The sequence below is a fragment of the Amphiura filiformis genome, chromosome 9 (assembly GCF_039555335.1).
Source record: "Amphiura filiformis chromosome 9, Afil_fr2py, whole genome shotgun sequence".
Lineage (NCBI taxonomy): Eukaryota > Metazoa > Echinodermata > Ophiuroidea > Amphilepidida > Amphiuridae > Amphiura > Amphiura filiformis.
Window position 1 is genome coordinate 5,313,529 of NC_092636.1, and position 13,319 is coordinate 5,326,847.

Below are 13,319 nucleotides of genomic sequence, written 5' to 3' on the forward strand. Positions count from 1 at the left end.
ATGGAAAGTGAGGACCAAGTTCAGGAATTTATATTTTAACAATGCAAAATCTTGTTAAAAACAATAAAAAACTTAAGGGTTTGATTTGATCTGATATAAAACAAGACAAAAATACAGATATTCTTGTACCCATTACCCTTCCAAATGTGAACACACTGATATGCACATATTTTATCAATTTAAAGGTAGTTGACATTTAATTTGGTAATTCAATTGATGGCTGTAAATAACTTTATGACCTTATTTTCAGACAAATTTTACTATGTGTACTAATACATGCACATGCGTATTGTTTACAATGATAGGAAAGGCTATAATATGGACCAGTGTCACAATGACTTGGGATTGATCTTATGATTGATTTAGAAATGTTTACCAATACAGTAAATCAATTGTAAGACTTTGTGAAACAAGCCAGTTTCAAACTTTACCTTTCACTTGTTATTTTGGTTTTCCTTGAAATCCTTGAAATTTACATTATTTTGGATATTTTATAGTCATACATTAAATAATTGTGATTAAATTGAAATACAAATACACCATTGTTATACTTTCTTTATAATTAATAAGCATGCATGTATTACATCATTAGTAATAATATAAGTGATTTTTTTAAATCAAACCAAATTCAAATTTAAGACATCTTTTAGACCACTTCTTAATTCTGGAATATTAAAAAAAAATCAAGAGTAAAACAACTGAATTCTGGTAAAACATATTCTCTGTCATATTCCACACATTGAAAACTACACTTTGTTTTACCTTGAGTTTGGTAGTGACATTGATGTATATTTCGCTGGTTGAAAAGGGCTGAAAATAAACAAAAACGTATAAATTCAGAGTAACAAATTTCCTGAAATCAGGGAATTTCCTGAAAACGGGCATATCTGATATTTGCAGCACAACCACACAAATGTCACTACCAAACTTTAGTTGAAACAACGTACATTGTCTAAGACAAAACTTCTTTGGTGCTGGTCTAATTCGGATTCACAAAACTTGTATAACATAACATGATATTCTTGAGTACACAATAGTAGCATTTTGTATTTTTTACAAATGTTTGTTACAAGTCCTCATCAAATGGAGGTATAGTAATTTTCACGTATACATAAAAATTTGAGCACAGTTGACCAACCCTGAATATAATATCAAAACTGGCTTTGTGTGTTAATACCTTACAATATATTGCAAGACGCCCCATATTCTCCATACATTTGGACCAATCAAAATTTACTATAGATAGTATGTTGGTTCAGTGGGCCAGCGATCTCTTGTGATCATAAGGCTGCAGGTTCAAGTCACATTGCAGTCAATATAATTATTATGTCCCTGGGCAATACACTTAATCCTGTTTGCTACACTTCACCCAGGAGTAAATGGGTACCAGCTTATCCTGGGAAGGCAATACCGTAAAATCCCGTCTACAAGCATATATAGTGTTTTTTATAAAAGCTTAATTAATTCGGTGCAAGAGTTAATATACCAATACAATAGATCGGTCTTAAAATAATACTTGTTTGTGTATGCTTGGATCCGTAATTTATTTGCTCGAACTCCATAATGGCGACTGGATTAATGTAGCTTTCATCAGAAGCACACTATATGCTTGTGGACGGGGTTTTACGGTATTCTCATTGTGTGGGAGGAATAGTGAACCCACCACAGGAACACTGTACACAGTCTGGCCCCAAATCACTTGGTAAAAGTGAGATGGACACTACAGCCTGTGAACATAATGCATGAACCTTTACCATGCGGATGATTTAGCACTTTCCATAATCTGTTGTTTTCAACTGCCACTTAGGCTAGCAAATCCTATTCTAATGAAAAATATGTTGTTTTGAAACTGATAAGTTTTTATCGACTGATGCTTACATCTCAAATGTACATGTAGCTCTACTGCAGGTTAAGATCATTTATAATGCATTATCGTTATATTGAGAATGCAACCTATGCTTGATAGTGGGCACAAGACAACAATCACAGCAGGTCATAAACAGTGGCATAGCCAGGATTTTGGAACCGGGGTGGGGGGGGGGGCACAACTTGTAAATGTACCGACGGAAATATTTTTTGACGACGGAAATTGTGATTTGTTGACCCCAAACTCTTTTCATGGTTTGAAAAAATGAAGAGCAAAAAAAAAAAAGAAAAAAGAAAAGAATAATAGGCAACCAACATAAAAACACATAATTTTTTATGTATAATTCACAATTTTTCATCATTTTATTACAATTCTACCCTTTTTTCGGTCACTCTAGGTAAAAAATAGTCTTTTGTTAACCCAATATTTTTTTCACCAACGCCTTCCGTGTACCGACGGCCATGATGGGGGGGGGGATCAGCCCCCCTGCCCCCCCATTGGCTACGCCACAGGTCATAAATCCGAAAACTGAGATTGGTCAGAAATTCTCACCAGTGCAGCATGATCATTCAATGCTGTGAAGTTATTCAAGTTAATGCTGTTGATTATTCATGCCACTTGTGGTAAGGGTAAGAATAGGATTAGTCCTCCCAATCAAGCCATGAAAATTTAGTGCAATTTATGTTGTCATGATATCAGTGTTTAATAAAATTGATGTACTTTTAGCTCTTCAAAACCAAACTGTAATATACCACTAGAATGTCACATACTACGGAATGAATATGCAGCACTGGATAATCCTGTATAAAGTAATTAATTATTGATCACCATTTCATCATTTATTGTCTTTTAAGAAAACAAAAACACATTCCTGTAAAATATCTAGCAGCACAGTCTGTTTAAACATTCAAGTGGTCAAGGTATGTTTCTCTGGTGCTTGCTTGTGTGCCAGATATAAAAACCCTATGCTTGATAAAGCACTGATCAGAAAGATCACATCAAACCAGCGATGATAGAAATTGAATTGCAGATCGCCCAGAACCTCTGTGATTATCAAACGATATTGCGGCGGTACATTCATGCGCATCAGCAGCACGCACGAGATGAAGTACATCCCCATGATCTGCGCCAGACAGAGGACGATGACGTTGGAGGACTTACTGCTTGACATTGTGTAGAAGAACTTGGTGAGCTTGATCAGCAAACCTCTGATGGAAGTCACAATGATGATACCTACGAGGATGAAGGACACTTGCTGAGACCAGAATTTGACATCAAATTCAATTCCGAACCAGTAGACTAAAATCTCAACTCCTTTGCTGATGGGGTCAGTTTTCCCGACGCGGTCAAATATGATGTTTACGGTGCAAATGAAGATTTTCCACATACAGTAGAGGGAGAATACGTATCCCATAAGATTGAAGTATTTGCCCTTTAATGTCTTGGAGTAATCCATGCGTTCTTTAGTGTTGTGCAGATCTACAAGTTCTAAGAAGAGTTGTCGGCTTAACTCTTCGTATCCGCTGATCTCCTGCTGTAGTTGGCCCACATTGGATGATGAGTTACTGGATGAGAACATGTTCCACAGGCTTGACTTGCGACTAGGACTGCTTGATGCTCGCTGCAGCATGTCCCGTTCCGCTAGAGCCAAACGTTTCTTCTTGGTTATGATCATATCCATGACTTGTGTGAGCTTCCTCTCGTGGGAGTCGATATCTGCGTCGCTGACGTACCTCATGAAGTAGGTCATGTAGGTGTACGGACAGTTGACGGCACCAAAACCTGACAGAACGGCCATGATAGTGACTCCAACCACTCCAATTCGACTTATTGCCTGCTCTATGGACAAGATGCCATGCTTGGGGCTTAGAATAGGGAACGGATCCCCGATCTTCCAGAAGAAGTACATGAAGATCAACCACGATGCAACGGACATAGCGACAGCCACATGCCTCTTTTGGACCATTCTTAAATTGTTGAAGCACAGGTAGCCAATATACCATGGTAGCACTACGATCAAGAGCACCAAGATGGAGTATAAGTCAAGCTTCCAATGGAAGAATCGTGAATTGGAATTCAACACTCCAAGAATCTCAAAGATGATCAACTCAAACAGAGTACAACTGAGGGCAAAGGTCACAGAGAACAATGTCTGTACAATCCCATGATGCACCTCATAGTTCTTGAAGAGCTGCCTCATGAAGAATATCCATCCTCCGAGGAAAAACATGATCATGGTGCTAAACATGACAAAGGAATCCAAAATGAACGCCATTTTGAAATTTTTTAAATTCTTGAACAGTTATCAAGAAACAATGATTACAGTTACTGTAGCACACTAAATACACAGTTTAATACAAGTCACTGTAAACAAACAGCTACAGTTGAACTAATGTCATGAGACAAATACTATGTGTTCTGGTAACAGTCAAATGGAACATGCACATCTAGTATTGAGTCTTTCTTCCTCGGAATCTTGTTCTCATGTCAAGCTGTGATATCAAAAGATAAAAGACAAAAGATTCATGAGTGCTTAGCATTGATAAGAGCATAGAATGAAAAGAGGTTTTTGAGCGGAAGGGACACTTTATAACGTCCTCAATTGAATTGAGGTATTTGTGGGTAAATTAACTGTTGTTTAGGAGACAAAAACAGATTGATTCAGATTTTGCATTTTGGTAATTAAATTTTTTTAGCTGTGTCAAATTAAAAGCAGATAATCTTGAACAGCAGAAATGTTTTGAAAAAGTTCAGAAAATTGTCAAAATAAGTTTGCAAAGATTTCAGATTTGTCAAGCTTTGTGTGATATTTTAGGGTCATTTATAGTCTCTTCCATAAAACAAAATCCTGATCGACCAGGGGAATATGGCAAGATGGCAGACTTGCCAAGTAGGGTATTCAAATCAGGGAAATTGCTTTATTCAATGTGAAGATTTGATGAAGATTTTCCTAATGTGCATGCACATCTCTTCATGAACTAATCTTTTGATTTATAGAATGAATCAATGTTCCCTTTACATAAATAATCCCATATTGCAGTGTTAAATCAATGTGTTCACAAGTGACAATGTTTTATCTGTCCCATTTCAAAATACATACCAATGATCTCTTGCATTCAAAAAATGCTTGAGAAAGTTCTTTGCAATCTTGATCAATTCTGGTATTTGGTTGAAGACATTCCCTTGGTGTTTTCTTATCCTGTTTAAAATCACCACATAAAAAAAAGTTAAAAATTTTTACATGAAAATGAATCAGTTAATTGTTTCAGCTATCCAAGCTAATATATAAATCCAATCATTATTAGGTTGCTCTTATTTCAAAAGATATTGAGCTCAGCCATTATCCTGTTTGCTTCACCAGCACCTGTGAGAAGACCGGTACCCTTTGTAAGTAAGAAGGATTTACTACAGGGACCGTTCGTAAATTTACATCTAGTGTTGGGTATTCGTAACTTTACGAACGGTTATTTGAGTTACGAATAGTTTTGAGTGAAATGGACCCCAGGTAAGGCATGTGTAAGATAACTACTGTATACTATTTTGCAAGGACCTTTTGCACTGGCTGAGAACTGGAAAAAGAACTATGTCACTCCTGCGTCACACGATGCTATGCAGATTGAACAGTGAATGAGATGCTGATCTGATACTGACGTGTTTCAATTAGCCAATCGGAATCTACTCTGTAACTTGATAACTTGTATCATCTAAATACCACCATTAAACCTGTCTAGTATTTGGTTACATGATGGGTCACACGATATTGATACTTACAATTTTCACACAAGGGCTTTCCAACAAGCACTGCTTAAGGTCCTCCCTCAATGCTGCACATGGCCGGTTAGACTCTTCTTTGCCTTCAAAGTACTTAGGCATGATTTAGCATTAGCTTCATATACCATCAACAGCAGTACAGTACCTTGATTGTCCTGTTGATTGCACTTCAAATGGCGACCTTTAATGAAATTATAAAACAGATGATGTGATTTGTATGTTATAATATTACTAACAACGTTTGTACAGTATTTTATGTGGGACATGAGAGTACATGTACATCAGCCATATCGTATTTTGAATACAAGGAATGTTCTTCTGATATCAAATAATTTTGATTATTTGAAATTAGCACCAATATTATAATACAAATGTTATGGCAATTAATATTAAACATGATTGTTATTTTTCATATTTAATAGTTCTCGAAGTAAAATGTGCAATAAGGCTGGCATTTTCGGGCGGGCTTGCGGGTACCCACCCGAGATTACATTACCCGGGCAGGAAATACCCTGCCCAGGTACCCGAAATTGAAAAATGCTAGGATCATTCATGGTTAAAATTAAAAAAAAGTATGATATCAAAATGCATTCAAATTCAATGCATTTTGATATCATTAATAGAGTATGACATGAAAACAAAGTATCAATTTTCATATTAAAAACACAAAACACCGTGCAAAATTCAATTTTTTTTGTTGCAATTTGGTACCCGTTACCTGCCGAAATGCGCCGGGTACCGGGCACAAAATTACCGAAAATGACAGGCCTAAGGCTAATGAAAGTTGACTCCCAGTTTCCCGTTACCCGACTCCGGTCAGAAAAAAATGCCGATCAAATATTTCATTATTTTCCATTATTTCATTATTTCACATTTTCAAGTTTTTAAGAAAAAAGGATAGTTTTAATGTCATCTTTCACGTCCGACACGTATTTTAAGCACTTTTACGCCGACCCTGACCGGCCCGAATAGTCTTTGTAAACGCTGGGTTAAACTACGTGGTAAAATGGCACTATCGTAGGGCGCATTTACTGGAGACTAAAAATTCCCTGCATCTAAGTTTCTCCTACCACTAAATGGATAGACCGAACACAAAGAGAGGCAGCCAAGTTTATGGAACCAGCGTATGAACAAATATGAAAGCATTTCTACGTGCACTATGTAGCGCTATATATAGACAACATCAAAATAAATAAAATAAATAAAGTTTGAAGTCAAATTTATTCTGCTTTTCTTACAAATATATGTATTTAATAAAATAAACTTATAAATAAAATGATTTATTTGTCAATTTCTTGCATGGTTGTTTTATTATTAACACGTGTACCCTGTGATGATTTTTACCAGCAACCTCCCTGTGAACGTTCGAACTTTCATTTGTTGTGCAACCTAATTGGAAAACAATACAATTTCCATGTATAAAAGTTTACTTTCAAAGATCTGCTTTAGGACCTGTGTCAAGTATTAAAGTTTTGACAGAACAGCTACAATATTTTATTGTGCAACCTAAATGATCAAAAACAGTTTGTGCAAGTAGACAAACTAATTTCCGTATAAATATTGCTTCCAAAGATGTGCTAGTGGAGAGTAAGTTTGGTTTGTAAAAAAGTAGTGTGCAATAGAACACACAGACACAGTGTATTTATATGGAAAAGTGGTTCTCCAAAGACTATCATGGACTTCTGGTGCTTTCATATGTTGCACAACCTATAGGTTAATTTGAAGATTCCAAAGAAGATGTGCTTAATTAAAACTTGTTTTGAAGACTAAGTTGGTAAAATATTTGAGTGAAGCATGGTCATTACTATACTTTATTATTTTATTTGGGCCTCAAAACATAGCATTCCGTAATTAACTTTGCACCGATAATGAAAGTTTGAAAATAATGAATAATGAATAATGAAACAGTCACCTACCCAGTCATGAAAAACTATGTAACGGGAAACTGGGGGTCAACTTTCATTAGCCTAATGTGCAATAATTAAATTAGTCCCTGATCAAAATATTCATTTACTCACTGTAATCTTGTTTTGGGTCTGAACTGTTTCCATTCGAAATCTTGATGGCAAATTTGACTAGTTCCAATAATTGGAACTCATGGTGTGGAACATTCATCACCATATAAATTCACTAGTACCAGGGCCCTGACACTCAGTTCAGAAGTATGTTACTGCGTGGAAGCGGCCAATGACCATGTAATCGCATATCCAGGAACTACCGGCCGCGTAGGCGCACTTGTATGCTAGACTGCGGAACTCAGTCCTCAATGATAGTCAGTCATTTATCTTTTGGTCATTATATGACTATCATTTGAGGACTGAGTTCTTACGATACATCTTTCGAGGTGCAGTTTCAGGCAATAGCTTGGGATTATTGGGGCAGAGGTTATCTATAATTGAATCCTTTCATGACCACTGAAGCATAGTCAAGTCTGCCAAGGACACTCGGCACAAATTGAAAGACCATGTCACTCTTGACAAAAGAATGCATGCATGTCAAAGGTCATACGACACCAATTTGGTGTTTGTTATGCTCCTCGAAATATGTACCTTAAGGTCTATGTCTGCTTGTATGCGCCCTATACGCGTTATTGATCGCGTTGGACATCGCGTTGGACTTGTGCTGCTGGTGACGCGTTCATTAGCACCCCAGCACCAAATTGGTGTCGTATGACCTTTGACATGCATGCATTCTTTTGTCGAGAGTGACATGGTCTTTCAATTCGTGCCGAGTGTCCTGGGCAGACTTGACTACTATGCTTCAGTGATCATGAAAGGATTCAATAGATAACCTCTGCCCCAATAATCCCAAGCTATTGTCATGATTGTCTGAAACTGCACCTCAAAAGATGTATCATAAGAACTCAGTCCTCAAATGATAGTCATATAATGACCAAAAGATAAATGACTGACTATCATTGATGATCTCGACTGAGTTCCATGCAGTCTACGCAGCACCCCATTAGCACCCCATGGCAGCGCCCATACGTGTGTCAATTTGTGGTTCGCGGGATCTTTTTTCAGGCTCTGTAGCGTGCAAATTTGGCTGGTGCGATTTTACAGTCTACTGTGACTGTGCTAGTACCGTACTGACGCGAGTATAGTCCCACCCCGTTTTTGGGTGAACATTTTTCAAAATTGGGGGGTGGGACTATACTCGAATTAAAAAAATTCTCGAACTCTAATTCTGTGATTGTGGTAGTATATAGAAACTACATAAGTTCCATCTGTACGGAATCTTCTAAGAAGTTTTGGACCCACATAAAAAGTCTCAAAAAAGACTCTGTGGGTATCCCAACACTGAAACAACATGGTAAGTCTGAATCTGACAATACAATCAAAGCCAGTATTCTAAATGAACAATTCCGATCAGTTTTCACACAGGAGAAAAAAGAATTACCTGACATCCCACCCAGTAATATCCCTCCTATCCCTGACTTTACAATTTTGTGCCTATTTTTGCATTTTTCTCAAAAATTATAGCACATTGGTGACAAGTAAGATAGGGCAAGGACTACAACTACTGTACTGAAAATTCAGCAACTCAAAGCAAGTAGTTATTGATTTATTGATCAAATATTGGTTTTCCCTCATTTTTGACTGTAACTCCACAAATGTTGTCTGTGCTGAAATAAAATTTCCAGTGCAGTAGTTGTAGTCCTTGCCCCTATAATATACATATCTTACTTTTCCCGAATGCGCTATAATTTTTGAGAAAAATGCAAAAATGGGCACAAAATTGGGCAGGGGTGTAGTACCCCCTTAAATCCACACAAAGCTTCAGGCCCTGATGGTGTCCCCGCCCGGATCCTCAAGGTAGCTGCCGAGGAAATAGCCCGGCCCTGACAATATTGTTTCAAAAATCCTTAGAGACCGGCGAGATACCATCATCCTGGCTGCGTGCCAATATTTCCCCAATCTTTAAAAAAGGTGACCGGACCGACGCTTCTAATTATCGCCCCATATCACTAACATCAGTCTGCAGTAAAGTCTTGGAACACATAATCCACTCCCAAATCATGAATCACTTCGATAAATTTTCCGTTCTTACCGACAAGCAACATGGCTTCCGTAACAAACATTCCTGTGAATCCCAATTACTCCTCACCATCAATGACCTGGCCCTCTCATTAAACAACAAATCCCAAACCGACATGATAATAATGGATTTTTCAAAAGCATTCGACACTGTCCCCCACAACCGACTCCTTTTAAAACTCAGTAATTATGGCATTAACCTTCTCATTTGGATTTCAAATTTCCTCAAGCACCGTGAACAGAGGGTCGTTGTCGGCGGAGAACACTCGACTTGGACAGAAGTGGAATCTGGCGTCCCTCAGGGCATGGTGCTTGGCCCCCTCCTCTTTTTGACGTACCGTACATAAATGACCTGCCCCTTAACATCAGTTCCCATGTCAGATTATTTGCTGACGACTGTGTCGTATACCGTCAAATCATCAACGACATAGACTCCTTAGTGAAGTGGCAGGAGGACTGGCAGTTATGTTTTAATGTCAAGAAGTGTTTTACAATGCGTATAACGCATGTCAGAAATCAAAAATATACAATTACGATCTTGGAGGACACACACTGGAGGAAGTGAAAAACTACCCAACATCTCTAATAATTTAAACTGGTCTACTCACATCAATAACATAACTTCATCTGCCAATAGATCTCTAGGTTTCATAAGGAGAAACCTTTATGCATGTCCCAAACCAATCAAACAAACAGCCTACATGACATTATGCCTGCCACTTCCACATACTTGTGCATAATACGGAAGGTCGATTTGTGCCCATAAATGTTTAGGCCTATGTTAAACTGTATGTTATACAAATTGTACAGCTATCATTTCTACCCTATGACGAACCGACATACCTGTAAATCAAATAGCCCACAAAAAACTGGTCATCGCTGGTATTTTTCATGAAGAAAAACGACACTTTTTACGCGAACATGTCCAAAACACGTCAGCTGACGTACAAGCCTCCCCACGCATGTACATAAACAAGCCGTGTTCATTGTTTAATTGTCACCTGCAGCTGTTCGCAAGAAAACTTTCTGCATTAAATTACCTGGGGTCGTTATCAGGCCTGAGACACACTGGCGCTAGTTTGAGGACAGTCACTATGAGTTACTAATGTCGGCACATGCAGAAAATGCGTGATGGGTCGCCATTTTGTGACTCGTGCAAGCTAACACAAACAAATTATTGGACTTAATAATCTTTTCAAGTTTTAATAAAGCGTGCATCTATCATGATAATATTACATTTTATTATTTTATTATTTGAATTACATAAGCTATGTCAATTTTGTGTCCATGTTAATTTTTATATGGATTTACCTGTGTTGATTTTAAACTGTTGTGAACGTGGAGCGACGCAAATTGGCAGGCGATTACCCACCATGCAATGCGAATACACGGAAGCGATCCAGTTTAGGATGCATCGCAGTTCCTGTTGTGTAAACCAGGCGTAAACCGCCCATCCAACCTAATCGTGTGCACAGGATTTGTGCTGGAGGCTAGTTAATGCGCACAACCAATGCGCAGAAGAAGACCTTGATACTAGGCGGAGCTTACGTTTCACAAGAATGATTGACAGCTGTGAGTTAAGTGAAATTCTGTTCTGTGATTGGTACAAAAATATGGTTCTCGTATAAATGAATATATTATCCATGGCTTCAAAATTAGGAACCGTTTCTTCCACAGAGCCCTATATAGGGCTCTATGGTCTCTACTCATCATACACGACCGTAGAAGATCTGGCCAGCGACGACGCTTGCCAATCAGGCTAGCTATTTGTACGGCGTGGCCTCTCATCCTTTTTTATTATCTCTGGTCTTGTCACGCTGGTAGATTCGCCCACCTGTGACAGGACCGCGACACTCCGGAGGACAGCAAAGGACAAAAAATGTGACTCTCCTGCTAGTCTCCTACACAACCAGTTAATTATGTTTTTGTTCATACCGCATACAGTCTGGCCCGCGCCCGAGACTAGCAGGAGAGTCACATTTTCTGTCCTCACATCGGTATAGGCCGTCTGCACGTTAATTGTACGGACTGTCGCTTCTCTACCTTTATTTTCTCTGCCTGTGATTACTGACCTGGATCTGACAGAAGATTGTGGAATTTACGATTTTCAGCAGCAGGATTTTATGAAACTGCCAATATTTGCAAGTATTCTGAAGGATCGGTAATAATTAAAATATTTTTCATGGTGTCGGTAGTGCAAGTTGAAGTTAGTGAATTTGTGGTTGTGTATGTTATGTGCAAGAGTGTTTTCAGGAAGCGTAAATAGGCAGGCCGTTATGCTAAGCTCTCCATGTTATATGCGAGTTCGGCGACGAACTGGACACATCACACGGTAGTGTGATGTGTCCAGCCTGGATATAACATGACATGTCTCTTGTGAGACCTCTTATCGAGTACTCAAGCTCGGTATGGGACCCCCATCAGAAAGATCTCATTAATAAAATCGAAATGATCCAAAAACGGGCTGCCCGGTTCACAACAAACACATGACAGAACAACCAGCATTACCAAAGTCATCAAGAACTTAAACTGGGACACTCTACAAAATAGAAGAACTGCCAACAGATTATGTGTTCTCCACAAAGCCAGACAGGGCATCCTGGCCCTGCCGGTTGAACACCTACTTAAACCAAGCCTGCGTCAATCTCGGCATACTCACTCTGAAATATTCATACTTCCCCAAAACTGTAATAGACTGGAACCAACTACCACAATCAATCATCAACATTCAAGTAGGTAACCCAGGCAAACCTTAGTTAACACATTTGCTAGTCAGCCAAATTCGCCGACAATGTCAATGCATTTTTACATAGAAATTTAAAACAAGTGCCCGAAGAAAGAAACCTACATAAATATGTTTTCTATACTTCACTTGACCCAAATATGTGATTTTTTATGGTTATAAGTCACCCGCACATGGAATTTTAGAGGGATTTGGATAGCAGTTCCATTAAAAAAAAGCTGCTATCATAATGAGACTTAAGATCTAGAAACACCCCCGAAATGCCGTTTTGGGGAATTTTGCTAGCTGAAACTTTTTGATGAAAGTCAATCTTTGACAAGATGTAACTTTGCTACTGAAAGTGCTATGAAAAAATGGTTTTCAGTTTTGGCTTTGTTTACTCAAGGGCTTTAATTTGATATATGAAATGATGCAGTTTGATGGCAAATTTGAATTCACCTAGCATACCTAATTCAAGACTCAACCAGCTTCAAAACAGCTGTGCAAGAATTCCTCAAGCAAGACTAATCACCTACGGGCGCACACCAATTCCTGCTCGTATTGTTCCGCACGGAGCGTTGTGCAGTATCCACACAGATACAGATACAGAGTACACAAGTAAAAAAAAAAAATTTGGATGATTAAATTTTTTCATGTTCATTCAGTATTTGTTCACATCACATTTCTTGGCAGTTGCGCCAGAGGACGATATGAAATCAGGACAGAGGAAAGTGAAATAAAAATTAATGCAATATAAGAGAAAGCTTACCAAAATACTCGCTTAGCCTTACATGCACTACACAGACGTGGCAATGTAAGCTTTTGCAACCATGGGCGCTGACATTTTGAATGAGGAACTATGGGAAAATATTTGAGCTCGTTCGCTTGGCAAAGTTTACTACTTGACATTTTTTGCTTATTT

The 13,319-nt window shown here is 38.3% G+C and overlaps 1 protein-coding gene and 1 pseudogene across 1 annotated transcript; both read right to left on the reverse strand.

The window, feature by feature from the left end:
- Positions 1–2,200: 2,200 nt before the first annotated feature.
- On the reverse strand, positions 2,201–4,149 carry LOC140160547 (Golgi pH regulator pseudogene; annotated as a pseudogene).
- An 87-nt stretch (positions 4,150–4,236) lies between these two features.
- LOC140160548 (cytochrome c oxidase assembly factor 5-like) lies at positions 4,237–13,247 on the reverse strand. Its single transcript, XM_072183789.1, has 4 exons — positions 13,167–13,247; positions 5,639–5,819; positions 4,968–5,066; positions 4,237–4,359 (listed from the first exon to the last, which is right to left on the reverse strand). Exons 2-4 carry the CDS (start codon positions 5,738–5,740, stop codon positions 4,315–4,317), a joined length of 246 nt encoding a protein of 81 aa, XP_072039890.1. The 5' UTR covers positions 5,741–5,819; positions 13,167–13,247; the 3' UTR covers positions 4,237–4,314.
- Positions 13,248–13,319: the final 72 nt, after the last annotated feature.